General features: G+C 39.7%; 2 protein-coding genes across 2 annotated transcripts; one reads left to right on the top strand and one right to left on the bottom strand.

The window, feature by feature from the left end:
• Positions 1-266: 266 nt before the first annotated feature.
• On the bottom strand, positions 267-7,418 carry med4 (mediator complex subunit 4). Its single transcript, XM_088352836.1, has 7 exons — positions 7,311-7,418; positions 7,175-7,241; positions 4,637-4,807; positions 2,702-2,759; positions 2,540-2,626; positions 2,344-2,475; positions 267-511 (listed from the first exon to the last, which is right to left on the bottom strand). The coding sequence occupies exons 1-7, from the start codon at positions 7,385-7,387 to the stop codon at positions 339-341; spliced, it is 765 nt and encodes a 254-aa protein (XP_088208962.1). The 5' UTR covers positions 7,388-7,418; the 3' UTR covers positions 267-338.
• A 202-nt stretch (positions 7,419-7,620) lies between these two features.
• LOC148352892 (GDP-Man:Man(3)GlcNAc(2)-PP-Dol alpha-1,2-mannosyltransferase-like) lies at positions 7,621-14,619 on the top strand. The gene is made up of 6 exons (XM_088352671.1): positions 7,621-7,881; positions 8,954-9,172; positions 10,719-10,921; positions 10,995-11,151; positions 12,115-12,659; positions 13,930-14,619. Exons 1-6 carry the CDS (start codon positions 7,814-7,816, stop codon positions 14,205-14,207), a joined length of 1,470 nt encoding a protein of 489 aa, XP_088208797.1. The 5' UTR covers positions 7,621-7,813; the 3' UTR covers positions 14,208-14,619.
• Positions 14,620-15,289: the final 670 nt, after the last annotated feature.

Below are 15,289 nucleotides of genomic sequence, written 5' to 3'. Positions count from 1 at the left end.
CACAGATATTTCCGGTATTTCCTTGAACGTAGCACAGGACTTAGTTGACACCTTAATATGCCTCAATCAACAACTGAATTAGATAGATACTTTATTCATCCCCTTAGGGAAATTCACACTACATAAAATACACACTAAGTATTCTGTGACATTTTTAATTTAAAAGAAGTTTAACTCCTTGTTATTCTCCTTTTTTGAAGGGAAACCCTTTCAAACCTGTTTTACAGCGAAAAAACTTCAATTCTATAACAGACAAAACACCAACATTTTTACTGAAAACGATTTATTTACAAGCATGAAAAACAATAACACACACACACACGCACACACTCTTTTTTTCAGTCCGAGTCGCTGCTGCTGCTGGAGGAGTCTGTGGACATAGCCTCCACGTCATCCTCGTTCTCCTTGTTGTGTCCTGGTGGCTCGAGGCCAAAATCTGCGGCGTGGTGAGGCGGTAGCATGCCCGCAGACAACTCTGAAGACTGCCACGGGTAGTGAGGCGTCAACACGTCTAAACCAGGCAGGGAAAACAAATAAAGATCATTAATTACAAATGAGTCAAAAGGACGATGGGCAGTAAAGGAAAACGTCAGTAGAGGACTTCCATACGGCAACCACGCTTAACGACGTTTTAACTTTATGCTGTGGATTTTTTTCGGCCCTCTTTACATTTTCCCCACAGTACCATATCGAGAGGAAATGATTTTGCGTGTCCAAAAACATAAAGTTCAAACTTTGACAAGTTACGTCTCCTGTGTGCTATTAGCCCACGTCATATATCATGTGCTGCTCTGCTACTGTTGTATCACTGCATCATGAAAATCCCAATACAGTATTTACTAAAAAATAGAATTGGAAGATTTTGCAGTTTTTGTGTTGGGGCTCGCTTCTGACATTGTATCACACGTTTCCACCCAAACTGTAATTCATATTTGTTGGGGAAACATGTTGAGGCTTTTAATCAGACTTTGCTAATCAACAAATTGTTTCATGAAACACTTTATTTACAGAACTGTCTCAGAAAATTGATTTAACCACCACATTGCCTTTGTTAACATCACATGTGTTAAACCTATGGCCCACCAACCACATCATTTTATGAGCAAAATTGAAAAACATTACACGCATCGTGTCAAAAAAAATGACATAAATATATCCAACGGATGTCGCCAAAACCAGGCGCCACCTACCACTGAAACATCACAGTGTTCTTTTGCCGAAGGCAATATGAAAAATACTAAATGAAATTCGCAGAAATTAAAAGAAGATCCTTTCTATAATAGATATGAAATTCACTAACGAAGTTTCCGTATTCAGGTCAAAATGCTTGTAAAAAAAGATTTAAATAATTAAATCAATCAATTAAATATGTTTTTGTATGATACTTTTGTCACTTTCCAGTTTGCATAAGTTTCGAATCAAATAAACTTTCAGGAATTCAAATGTTGCTTTCCTTTTTTTGAAAATGAATAGTTGCTGCTTTCCTTTTTTTAAAGCCCAGTTGATAAACATTGCAAGACATCAAATCTTAGTGAAGAAAAACAAAATTGAAGAAAAAATCCTCTACAATTGTTTCGTAATCAAATCTTACATCCCTAAATCATAATTTAAATCTGAACCCCAACACCTAAGGCACACATTCTTTTTACTAGTCCAGCCCCTGTGACAGTGTTTTTTGACCATGTGGTCCTGGAAACAATCATATACTCATAAATAACATATGAGTAGTATTACACATTGCTTACTATACATGGTTTTGTTATTTTAATGTTTTTATTTGGGGTACCAAAAGGCATTAGCTCAGGGCTAACCAACGTGGGGCCTTAAATACACCGGAATAGCCCCTGGACTGTTCATTGTAGTTGTCAAGAGAATTTGGAAAATATAAAGATCAGCAACGTTTTAGAGATATAGTTTTGTATTGGCAGTATCTCTTTTCTAACTGGCATAAAACAATCAAATTCGTGTTCAGTGATATAACATTCAAGATCAAGTCTTAATAAAAACTATAAACACACCTGAAGTGAAAAAGACACCATAAGTGAAAAAGACAATCTTATTTATTATGTCATTGGCAATTGTACTTTTTGGATGATGATACTTCTGAAGTGACTTGACCTTATTTGATCACTACTTCTAATAACAACTTAGAAGTAACATAGTAACCACATAGTAGCACATGTGCTCATAGGGAACAAAAGAGTAGGTCTCAGATTTAATAAAAATGGTGACCTCTGCATTAGCTATTTAACATAAGTTACTATTCCCCTGCCATCTGTCAATTACCCCTTTGTGATCCCCACCTCAGAACAGTTTCATATGGTATCCCAGGGTATACTTTACCTGGAAGTCTGCCCGCAGCCAGGGCGTCGCCCGGCAGGTGTCCATTGACGCCATTAGTGGGGAGGTTGGCCATGTGACCAAGCACGCCGCTGCGCATCTCCAGGTCGGTGGGGTACGGACGCCTCGGGTCGCCTGAGTGAGCGCAACAAGCAAACGTCAGCCTCGCGAGCTACATAGTTCGGAAAAAGATGTGTACCTGGGAGCCAATTAAGCGGCGCGCAGACGGCGTTACTGGCGCTGATCCTGTGCGCGTACTTGATGAGCTCCTCAGAGGATATACTTCCTGTAAGGATGCAGACATATCAAAAAAAACATACACACACACAAACTAATGAGTGTTATAAATGTGTGGGCGCACCTTTCCTGGCCCGCTCGATGGATTTCAGCTTCTCCTTGGCCTGGTAAACAGCCGTTGCCTAAAACCAAGAGAAAACAGTAGCATCAGAGCAGGATTCTCACTAAATATCAAGTGAATGGTATATGTGTCGATTCGTTGAACAAGGTAGCTAGCAGCAAATGTTAAATACATTGTGAACAATGTACATAACGTAATCAGTGTGTGCGGGCAAGATAAAGCGAGAACGAGAGCGAGAGAGATATGATGGAGTGGGACACAAATGCTTGGCGGGATGGAGAAAGAAGAGAGCAGGTATCCGGTCACAATACAGTATAAATGATATGAAATGGCTAAATGGCATCTGAGATCTCAAGTCAAGAGGTTACTTGTACCTCCAGCCCCCACTCCTCCCTCTCGTGCAGTCGAGCGGGCAAGCTAAACTGAACCAGAGCACTTCTTGAGAGCTTTTCTGTCGGTGCTGGAAGCGTTCTTTCTTCTTTTTTTCAAATTTAATGTCCTATCGGCTTGAATCTTGGCTGCCCGAAACGTTCCTCGTGGTGCAGGGAGCATCCGTTGTTATCTACTTTTTTTAAATTAAAATTTTTTCCCCGTGAAGAAGTGAACCAGCAATAACTGAAGCGTAAAGTAGCGAGGCGTCTCTTTATTAGTATTTTTCTTCTTCTTTTTTTCTGTCCAGCCTTTCACCAGGTTTTTGCTTTTTTGGGTATCCATTGCTGCAAGATGGCAGACAATTATCTCATCTCCCTCTACGTAAGGCTCAGTTTATGTAAAATTAATAGACCTATGAGTATTTTTGAAAAAAGTAAAGAACATTTCTATGATAACTCATGTATTGTTGCTAATTATTTCAATCAATATTATTATAAAAAAAATTTTATGAATCGCTTATTATACACTAAGAGGCACTAAATAACACACTCTGTCCCTTTACGTGCACCCCAAGCGAATTATAGCACAAATATCAATTTTTTTTATTCGGACTTCGAGTCGCAATCGTTGGATGAGTATTTTCCTTTCCTGATTGAGCAGTTTCCCTCATCCCTAGTATTTTGATAATGCAAAGCACTATGGGACTTGTAGTACAGAGACTAATAACAGTCTGTAGTTTGCGATAATCTGTGGTTTGTGCAGCCATTTGAGACTCCTTGTGATAAAAGGCTAAAGAAATAAACATGACTTGACCGCTCACTGACATTATTTAAAGTGATAGTTAAATCTGGGAAGACAATATCAATGCGATCATATTGATATTTGGATCGATCCGCCAAACCACCCAAAAACGATTCTAAGTCATTATTTCATTTTTATCCCTTCATATTTTTGTTATCTTCAAAAAACAAACAAGATACTGGAAGTTTCACGTTTTCTTTCTCCCAATAAGCAGGTGGGCGCCTTGCATGGCTGCATGGCCGCTATTGGTGTGTGAGTGAATGGGTAAGTGTGAAGCACATTGTAAAGCGCTTTGGGAGGTCTTCATTAACTTGAAAAGCGCTACAGAAATGCAGACCATTTACCATTATGGATTGACTTACTACTAATTGAGAGATTTTTATCAATGATTTTTTTTTATGTTTATATTCTATTTTGTGTAGTGAATTAAAAAAAAGGATACTTGAAAACAGTGGAATGTTTTAATCAGAACTTTTTTAAATAGAAAACCAATTTACCCCAACCTCACCCAGACCCGAGCTCCAGCGGCCCCCAAGTATATTGAGTTTGAGACCCGTGGCTTCCATCATTTACTTTCCTAATTTTAAATCAAAAGAGTTTTTTTTTTTTTTAAGTCAATCTGAAATGTTGTCATTTTTTGGTGGGCCAAGCAATGCTTTTTACAATTAGTGACTCATAAATCATATACTGGATTAAGTGGGGAAAAGAAAACCTGGAAAAACTCATCATGTAGGGGCCACGTGGAATCTGTTTTTAGTGACTCACCAGGATGTGCTCGGTCTCTTTGAGCTTCTTCTGCAGCTGTTGGATGTCGCTGTCTCGCTTCTCCACCTCCTTCTCCAACTGCTGCATCTCCTGGTGCACCTTGCCTTGCAGCTGGGCCACCTCCATCAGCTCCTGCAACTCCCCGTCGCGCTGCACCAGCAGCTCCAGGATCTGAAACCGACGCATGTCTTAACCACTCACCGTTATAGGGGCTTCTTTTTTTTAGCAGCCACCATATTGGATGACAAGAAACAATGAAAGACAATGCAACTGCAAATCGCTCCGCATACTTAACAGGTTTAGATGACAAGACTAGATGAAAACTGACACATTGTCATTGGATCCCTGCATTTTACCTGTAGTTTCATAATAATATACACACACAGTATACACAGAGTTGGGTAGTAACATAGTACAATTACTCCGTTACATTTACTTGAGTACGTTTTGGGAAGTTTTGTACTTCTAGGAGTATTTTGAAATCCCTATACTTTTACTTGAATAAATTTGTAAAGAAAAAAAACGTACTTTTACTTCGCCACATTAGGCAACATTGAAGTCAGTACTTCATTACCTAATAATCCATGTATGTATGCATCCGTCTGACTCCGCTAGGGCGCATTTATTTTGACGCAGCCCTCCGCCAGACTCTACCATGTCCAACCAATCAAACGTAGATGCCTCATCACGTTACTATATTCAACTTTAGCGGGGGGAAAATTGATTACGGATGAAGCAGATTGAAAATGTTGCTTAGCAATACTATGAAAACACGAAAGAGGAGGAGGACCCCTGGCCTCACGTCAAAAGCACGTTCCCCTTAAAAATGGTGCAAAATACCAGCTACAATATGCAACGTCTCCTTTGTCCGAGTTCATGGGGTAGTATGTCGTTCTGCTTGCAGAGTCTGTTAAGATAAGATAAGTGTAAATGTGCTCCATGTGCTTAGTTTATTTATTTGATTTATACTATTGTTACTTTATTGTTTATTGAAGCACTTCAATTTACGTTGATTTTAATCTACTTTTAAATTAAATTTATTTTTTTGTTTATTGGAATGTAAGGACTTTGGGCAGCACGGCGGATGAGTGGTAAGTGCACAGCCTCACAGTGCGGAGGTTCAGGGTTCAAGTCCAGCTACCGCAGCCTTCCCGTGTGGAGTTTGCAAGTTCTCCCCGTTCCTGCATGGGTTTCCTCCGGGCACTCCGGTTTCCTCCCACATTCCCCAAAACATCCATGTCAGGTTGATTGGCCAGTCCAAATTATCCCTAGGTGTGGATGACTGAGTGAGTTGTCCGTCTCTGTGTGCCCTGCGACTGGCCCACTGCCCGAAGATGGCTGGGATGGGCTTAAGATAATGGATGGATGGACTTTGATAATTTGATGGTATGATTGGTTCTTTTGAGAAAAAAAAATCAGTAAATTTGTCACTACAGTTATTTTAATTAATTTTAATTATTTTCACGTTGTACTTTTTTACTTTTACTCAAGTAATTATTTGGTGTAACAAGTATAAATTTGAAACAAGGAGGTAAAATAATAAAAAAAAATTCTTATTCATTTTTAATTAACTCATTTAATGTTGGGGCATTTTTCCAAAGTGACTCAGGCGAACCTATAGAGTTTCTTTGCCACTTTTATTCCGAACTCGGCTCTTAACTATCGAATAAGTTCCTGAATCAGTCACGTGTTACACATGCTTTAATTCAGATTCAGATCTACTTTATTGTCATTCTAGTACACGTGTATACAGAACAAAATGTCGATACATCTGACCCGCACAGTTTCCTTGAATGTACAGATATAAGTAAAAGTTGTATTGTATTATGGCTACATATAGTATTTTACCATAGTGCCGATACTAAGGGGCTTCAAATGTCACCAGGTACATCATCAACACACACAGACTCGCCATTCATAAACCACTCATCTAAATTACTCGGCACACGCTTCAGGGATTCAACCCGAGGAGCACATCACTACCATAGACTCTTGACAAGCTTCCATCCTATAAAAGCCTACTTGCACATAACCGGTATCAGCACTGCAACTTAGAATAGTCTATAGTCTGTAAAGGTCTGTATAGCCCTTTCAGAATTTTTGTGATAAGGGCTATACAAACAAACATGACTTGACGAGGGCAGAAATTTGTGTGCCTTCTTCATGTTTTGAGATCATTACAACATATTTTTGCATGGTTATCATGTTTATTGCTTCTCCCTTTGGCATCCATGGGGGTATAAATACAGTACAGTGTATCACAGACTCGCAAATACTTTACAAGGCACAAAGGATTCTGAATTGAATGAAGAGAGATACATTGCAGGTAGGGGAGTTAATCCAATCGCATATCGGTATTTTCATAACTTTTATAACATTATGGCAAGGAAAGTATAGAAACAACAGACAGAAAAGAGTCGATTGCTCCCTCACTTGTCAAATGTAATTGTCCACTTTCTCCCAGAATATGCAAGACATCATAAATTGGTTTAATTTAAATTGTTAATGTGAAATTTAAATATTCTTAATGATGCCTACCTGAGCATCCTCGCCAGGCTGCGGCAATTTCTGACTCCGGGACAGCGCTAACATTTCTATTAGCTCCCTGGAATAGAAAAAAACCAGGTCAAACTAAATATAAATAGCAACTTAATTCATTTATGTTTGAATGTACCGAGACAAAACCTCCAAGTCGTCCAAAACAGCCAAAAGACGCTCTTTTGTTGACTTGACTGTCACGGCGGCGGCCATGATTGCTGGCGCCACTTGCGTACTACTATTTTGGAAACGGAAATGACGTTTTAACCTGAAGTTAGAAGATTTTGAGAAACCAGCACAGATAATTTTTTAAACACGTTTTTAATTTAATTTGGATTAATTGTATATGATACTAATTCGTGTATTCTTAAAAAATATATATATTAATATTTTTTTTAAAAGCTACCTGTCGAGGAAGAAGTGACAACCACAGCCAACATGTTACGTCATTTTTATGCGTCATCTCTACAGAATCATAGGCAACCTGTATTCATTTGCAAAAATGTTACGAATTTAAACATGCACCGCCCTTTTTGTACTTTTTTTATTTATTCCTGGTGCGCATGCTACAAGAGTGTACGTTAATGGTTTAATGTGAAGTTATTGCGTTCAACGTGCTTTTCTCGTCAGCTGTTAAATATGGCTGACCATCACCACCACCACCACCATCATCATCATTTCTCGTTTTGCTTCTGCGATTTGATAAGGTAAATGTTTCTTTTTTTTTTCAACTAATCTATAATAAATTCATTATTAGACACTCAAAAACACAACTTTGGTTGTGGTTTTATTGACAGCCACGGATCTTGGGCAAATAGTTGTTTTGATTCCCGAAATGTACCCGATTGTCTAAATGTTCACGTAAAGTAGCTACTAAAAGTTCCTCAATTCTTTATTTTTGAAGATTAACACAAATACCTACGTTAGAATAATAAGAAGGCCTTACATAACTACGATATTCAACACTTTGTGTACAAGTCAAGTCACATTTATTTGTATAGCCCTTGATCACAAGATGTCTCAAAGGACCGCACAGGATTACAATTACACCATAGCCTGATCTTAAACCAACATGCGGACAAGGAAAAACTCAAAACATCAGTGTGAGGAAAAAAGAAACCTTGAGAAGGGGCCTCACAAGTGGTAACCCCCCTTCCAGAATGACCAGGGTGCCATAGATTTAGCATGGTGTAACAGTACACAAAACATAGTGAACATCAATAAAAGAAAACAAAAGGTAAAATGTTGAAATTTGTCCAGAAGGTACATAACAGCAACAATGCCTCAAGCCTGTAAAATGGTCAAAAAAGTCCATAACAGAAACAACGCAGCTTCCCATCTCTGCCAACTGGTGGATGTAGGCATTGATATGCTTGTAAGTTTTTTCACGCTACACTAGCGATTTTGTTGTTTAGGGGTGCCCAATCTAGTGCCTGCGGGCACCAGTTGGCCCCTATGAAGAGCTGAGTAGACCGCGGACTGGTTCTGAAAATAGCTCACCAGTCATGGAAATTGGATTTCAGCAACTTTCTTTTACGTTTTAGTGGTTGACTTAGCCTATTTGATCCTTACTTCTAATCATTACAAACTGGTAATTACATAGTGATAATTCAGTAATAAGAAATGAGTTGTTGTTTTATAAACTCATATCAAACTGGTAACACTTCACGCTAATCAGTAACAACAAAAGTTAAACTCAAAAAGTTTTCTGACTTCTAATATCTAGTTAATGTATTGATGGACGTTTTATTTTGGATAACCTTGGATTTCGCATTTCAGGTTTCTGTCCCCCCTGGTGGTCCCCTGCCTTGTCCTGAGCCTGCTGCTGACCCTGCTACTGTGGGTGCTCCTGCTAGGACTTCAGGCTTGGTTTCGCAACCGCCGCAAAGCTCAAGTTGGCATTGGCGGTCCGGCTGTGGCTTTTTTCCACCCATACTGCCACCTTGGCGGAGACGGGGAGCGAGTCCTCTGGTGTGCCCTCAGGGCTCTTATGCAGCGGTAAGAATCTAAACCTGTTATTGGACACGGTCCAACAAATAGGGTTTGTACATTTGCTCGAAATGCTCAAAATTCTAATGTTTTTACCTTATAGTTTGAAAAGTGTAAATGCTTGAAGTTGTTGCCATGTTTCTAGCAGTTTGACTCAATAGACCACGCATTCAATGGAGAATAATGAAACAAGTCTGCTTCAAAATGGTCACTGCTCTCTGGTGGCTTTGCTTTGCCATTGCATTTCTTCGTCCCTTGTGATTCACAGCAGCTGACATTAGTTTATATGGAATTGTCATGGGAAGCGTCATCACCTCCTAATGTCACGTCCAAGAGGATAGGTGAAAAGAGATGCCTGGAGGCTGCTTTTTTAATGAACAATGGCTAGAAAACAGAACATACAAACAATGGCTAGAACGTGGAACAAATTCATGCAAAGCATTTTGCAAAGTATGCAAAATGAGATCCAACACTTCACAATGAGAGAGTTAGCTCTCCCCAGTCTCCAGTCATCTCAAAGGTATTTCAAGGAAATAACTACCTTAAAGGTTGGATGCGTCATTTGAGTTTTCCTTTAAAAGTTAAAAGTAGAACATTTTCTTTATTAAGTATATATTAAGAATAAAGAGATAAGAATGACCAATATTTTCGCATATGTTGCGGAGGGGGTAAACCAGTGTGTGCTTTTGGGCTTCTCTGCTGATGAAGGGTTGCATGGCTCAGCAACTCACCCCTTGTTGTGTTGTGGGGTTAATGTTCGGTGTTCGTTTGGGAAGAGCAAGGGGGAATTAATGTTGGGTGAATGTGTGTGTGTTTTTGACTAGCCACCCCCTACTGGGGTGATATGGCTTTGGTAGATTGATAGGTAGATCGATAGATAGAAGTAGTTGTTAACATTGCCCAATTAAGTTCAAGGAGCCCATATGCTTTATTTTCCAGGGGGCTTTCATCTTACTTTTAGCAGAACTGTTCGGGACTTGTAACACATTAGGAAGCAAGAAAGGGGGGTGGGGGAGTTTTGGAGAGTGATTTCATGCTCATCCTTACGGTTTTCAGTAAGTGTAGCATGAGATTATGATGTAAAAAGGAGCATGGTTCAAATACAGTTAACCCACAACTCTAAAAACATTTTTAAAAAAAAGAATAGTTTATTCAAGTGCGTTTCAAGAAATGTATGTACTTGCACGCACTACACAAGCAGCTTGACAAAGGTTGCAATGATGACTTAAGCCAGAAGATGGCATAAGCAAGTAGAATATTTTGAAATTCTGGACACCAGCTTTCAACTATGTTATTTTGGTTGCTGTCTCCTACTTGCTACACCTAAACAGAGCACTACGAAATAATGAAATGTGTGTTAATGCAATTGTTACTTATCAATTATGGAAATGTATTATGGGCCAGGTAAAAATTTAGCTTTCTGGGAGTAAATTTCTTATTTGAATGGTATCGGAAAATTGACTTTTAAAGTCCTTTAAAAAGTGTTTGAATCTGGCAATAAAAAAGGTGTACAAACCCTTTTAATCCTGTTGTCATCTGATTGAATTTCTGTCAGCTACCCCAGTGGCTCCTTTGTGGTGTACACTGGCGACCAGGGAGTTTCAGGGGCTGAGATTCTGGAGCGAGTTCGCCAGAGATTGGACGTGGAGTTGCCCCGCCCAGTCACTTTCGTCTTCTTGCGTCACCACGCCTTGATGGAGATCTCGTCCGATCCTCACCTCAACCTGGTCGGACAGAGCCTCGCCACCGTACTGTTGGGTGAGTTGATGTGGCTTTTGCCGGGGTGAAAACCAGACCCTTTTGTATTATTGTAAATGTTTTGGCCCTTCAGGCTGGGAGGCCCTGATGGCTTTCGTCCCCGATGTGTATGTGGACTGTATGGGCTATGCCTTCACCCTGCCTCTCTTCCGCTACCTGGGGGGATGCCAGGTGCTCAGCTACGTACAACACCCACCTGTTGGCCTTGACATTTGGAAATACCGCCCCAGGTGAGCCATGAAAAAAAAAAAAAAACACAACAAGATAAATAAACGACAAAATAATTGATGAAATAAATGAAATGAAATGATCTGCATTTATATAGCGCTTTTCAAGTCAATGAAGACTTTCCAAAGCGCTTTACAATGTGCCTCACATTTCCTGATAGCGGCCGTGCAGCCATGTAGGGAGCTAACCTGCTTATTGGGGGTATTAGGGGTTCAGTGTCTTACCCAAGGACACTTCGACATGTAACACGGAGGAGCCGGGATTCGAACTGCGATCTCTTGATCCCAAGACGAGTGCTCTACCTCCTGAGCTACAAAATACAGTGCACGACGTTATTAACCAAATATACTGAAATAGATCCTTGCAGTATAGTATGATAACAATAAAGGCTATTCTATTCTATTTTTTTTCTATAAATGACTAAATAAATACCTGAATATATAAATGACAAAATACACACAAAAAAAAATTAATTCCAAAATATGCAACAAAATATATACTGAAATAAATAAACCACCATTATGTACAAACAAAACAAAATAAATGGCAAAATACATAACAAAATAAAGATCAATGTAATTGAATTACAAAACAAATGGCGAAATACATGACAAAATACACAAGAAAATATTCATGGAACTAAATACTAAAACAAAAAAAGGGACAAAATATACGGCACAATGAAAACAAAATACACAACACAGTAAAAGACAGAAAAAAAACAAAATACACAATGTACATGACAAAATGCACGACAGTAAATAACAAAATAAATGAAAGACAAAATAAATGGCAAAATACACAAAAGAATACACACACACATCTATCTATCATATATATATATAAATATATATATAAAAGATAGAGATATATAAGATAGATTGCACTTATATCATATTTAGGTATTGCGTGATTTATTGATGTATTCATTTCTATTTTTTCATATTTCTTTCTACATATGGCAGGATTACTCCTCCATATAAAAATGGTGTCAGCTTCACTCTGAAGTTTTTCCATGACGCCATCTTCTCCCTCCTGTATGGGCTGGTAGTGTCCTGCAGCCACCGTATCTTGGTCAACTCCACCTGGACGTTGCGCCACATGGTGGCGCTGCAGCGCTGCCCGGACCGCACCACCCTGGTCTACCCACCCTGTAACGTCAAAGCTTTCCTGGGCAGCGAGGACCAAGAACAAGAACCGGAGGCCACCAAACGTAGCACCATCGTGGCCCATTTCCGGCTCGAAATGGACCACACCCTGCAAATCCGAGCCTTTCGCAAACTTCTGGACCGGCGGCCGGGGGACTCCTCCCTGCGCTTGGTCCTGATCGGTGACTGCAGGGACCGCCGGGACCAGGATCGAGTGGGTGTCCTGCGGCGGCTCTGCCGGGACCTAAACTTGGAGGACCAGGTCTGCGTTAAACTCAATTTGTCCTTCCGGGACCTGCGGAGGGAGTTGTTGGATGCTGTTGTGGGCCTGCACACAATGCACGATCAATCTTTTGGCATCGGTAAGCACCCTTAAAAATGTTACACATATGTCAATAAATGGTTTCCATGGTAACCAACCAAGCAGATGTTGCAGAATATTGTAACTCTAATGATAGTGAAAAGGCAATATGCCAGAAAGGAAGGGGGAAAAGAAGGAAGGATAGAAGTAAGTCAGAGAGAAAGGAGCAAGTGAAAAAGAAAGGAGAAAGTCAAAGAGAAAGAAGGATATGGTGAAAAAGAAGACATAAAGGAAAGACAACAAAAGGAAGTGAACAACAGAAAGACGAATACAGATTGAGAAAGAAACAAAGCAAAAAAGACGGTGAAAGAAAAAAAGCAAAAGAAAAAGGAAAGACCAATAAAGAAAAAAAAAAGAACTGAAAATACAAAAGGAAGGAAAGAAAGGAGAAAGTCAAAGAGAGAGAAAGAACGATACGGTGAAAAGGAACAAAGAAATAAAGGAAAGACAGCAAAAGGAAGTGAATGAAAGAAAGACGGAGAAAGACACAAAGCAAAAAAATAAAGTGAGAGAAAGCTAGAAAGAAAGCAAAAGAAAAGACCGATAAAGAAAAAAAGAACCGAAAAGACAAAAGGAGGGAAAGAAAGGAGAAAGTCAAGGAAAGAGAAAGAGAAAGAAGAATACGGTGAAACACAACAAAGAAGGGAAAGAGCAAAAGGGAGTGAACGAAAGACAGATAAAGAAAGACCGAGAGAGAAAGAAACAAAGCAAAGTGAAAGAAAAGAAAGAAAGAAAAAGGAAAGACTGATCATTAAAAAATGAGAACGGAAAGGACAAAAAGAAGGAAAGAAAGGAAGCAGCAAAGGAGGAGGGAAAGGAAAAAAGAGGAGGTAAAGGAGGAAGGAAAGAAGGAGGGAGGGAAGGTAGCATTGAAACAAGGAAAGGAATGAAAAAAACTAAAAGAAAGGAAAAATAAAAGACAGAGAGGTAGAAAGACAGAAAATAAAACGATGAAAAAGAGAGAAAGAAAGACAAAAAAGAAAGCAGAGAGAAAGTGAAATATATGTGAAAGAAAGAAAACCAGAAAGAAGGAAAACAAAAGAAGGAAAGTAAGCTAAAGAAAGAATTTGAAAGAAAGATTGTGAAAGAAAAGACAGAAAGCAGAAGAGAGAGTATATAACAAGGTAATGAACGTAGTTTTTAACAAGATTTGACAAAGTAATGTTCCAGACTTTATTTTCCTTTGTAGGGGGTTATACTGGCTCCATCCAGGTGGGAGAGAGGCACATCTTTGTAATCCCCCCACCCAGTTCACCTTCTCTCTTTCCCAGGCGTGTTAGAGTGCATGGCGGCCGGCGCGGTGGTCCTGGCCCACAAGTCTGGCGGACCCGAGCAGGACTTCTTGGTCCCCTTCCAGGGCGAGCCCACCAGCTTCCTGGCCGACGGCGAGGACGACTTTGCTGCCGCCATGGACGCCATCTTGGCCATGACGCCGGAGAAACGAGCTAGCATCCGACGTAGCGCTCGACGATCCGTCTTGCGATTCTCCGACCACGAGTTCGATGCCGCTTTCTCGGCGGCGTTTGAAGCGCTATTGAGGTCGACGTGAATTGTGGCACTGTCAAGGGGAAAAAAGGACGATTGGTTTTAAAGGGACAGTGTGTAATATTTAGCGCCTTCTAGCGGTACAAAAAACTTTCATCCAGTAAAAAAAAAACAACAACATTGATTTTAATACAAGGCAAAATATATGGACTATCATACTAATAATAATTTATATTAAAAAAATCATGAATCGAGAAATTTGTTTTACTTTTTTCGACCGTGAAATCCCTTACTTATGTCGGCGCCATGTTTGTCTGGCATCCTGCTGCCTTGCTGTGCCTCGTGTTCATGGCCGCACCAGATAATACAGTGCCAATTAGTGGTCTATTACACATTGGGGATTTAAAGACAGCTTTATGGAATAAAGGAGAAGTGGTGTAAACATGTATTTCTATCATAATTTACAAATTTTGTTATACAGGACTGTCTCAGAAAATTAGAATATTGTGATAAAGTTCTTTATTTTCTGTAATGCAATTAAAAAAACAAAAATGTCATACATTCTGGATTCATTACACATCAACTGAACTATTTCAAGCCTTTTATTATTTGAATATTGCTGATTTTGGCTTTCAGCTGAAAAAAACTCAAAAATCCTATCTCAAAATATTAGAATACTTCCTCAGACCAAGTAAAAAAATAATTTTATAACAGCAAAACTAAATCAAACATTTGAAAATGTCCATTGATGCACTCAGTACTTGGTTGGGAATCCTTTTGCACGGATTACTGCATCAATCCGGCGTGGCATGGAGGCAATCAGCCTGTGGCATTGCTGAGGTGTTATTGATGCCCAGGATGCTTCGATAGCGGCCTTCAGCTCATTTGCATTTGTAGGTCTGGTGTCTTTCATCTTCTTCTTAACTATACCCCACAAATTCTCGATGGGGTTCAGGTCAGGGGAATTAGCAGGCCAATCAAGGACAGTGATGCCATGGTCAGTGCACCAGTTACTGGTGGTTTTGGCACTGTGGGCAGGTGCCAGATCATGCTGGAAAATGAAATCCTCATCTCCATAGAGCTTTTCAGCAGATGGAAGCATGTAGTGCTCTAAAATCTCTTGGTACACAGTTGCATTTACTCTGG

This window comes from Urocampus carinirostris, chromosome 14 (assembly GCF_059441175.1).
Source record: "Urocampus carinirostris isolate Australia breed hairy pipefish chromosome 14, RoL_Ucar_1.0, whole genome shotgun sequence".
Classification (NCBI taxonomy): Eukaryota; Metazoa; Chordata; class Actinopteri; order Syngnathiformes; family Syngnathidae; genus Urocampus; species Urocampus carinirostris.
This window is presented reverse-complemented; position numbering and strand designations above follow the sequence as displayed.

Coding starts and splice junctions, on each gene's coding strand:
- med4 (XM_088352836.1), bottom strand. CDS start 7,387: ATGGCCGCCGCCGTGACAGTCAAGTCAACAAAAGAGCGTCTTTTGGCT. Junction 7,242..7,310: donor GACTTGGAGGTTTTGTCTCG/GTACATTCAAAC, acceptor TTTCTATTCCAG/GGAGCTAATAGAAATGTTAG. Junction 4,808..7,174: donor AGCCTGGCGAGGATGCTCAG/GTAGGCATCATT, acceptor CGTCGGTTTCAG/ATCCTGGAGCTGCTGGTGCA.
- LOC148352892 (XM_088352671.1), top strand. CDS start 7,814: ATGGCTGACCATCACCACCACCACCACCATCATCATCATTTCTCGTTT. Junction 7,882..8,953: donor TGCTTCTGCGATTTGATAAG/GTAAATGTTTCT, acceptor TTCGCATTTCAG/GTTTCTGTCCCCCCTGGTGG. Junction 10,922..10,994: donor CCTCGCCACCGTACTGTTGG/GTGAGTTGATGT, acceptor TTGGCCCTTCAG/GCTGGGAGGCCCTGATGGCT.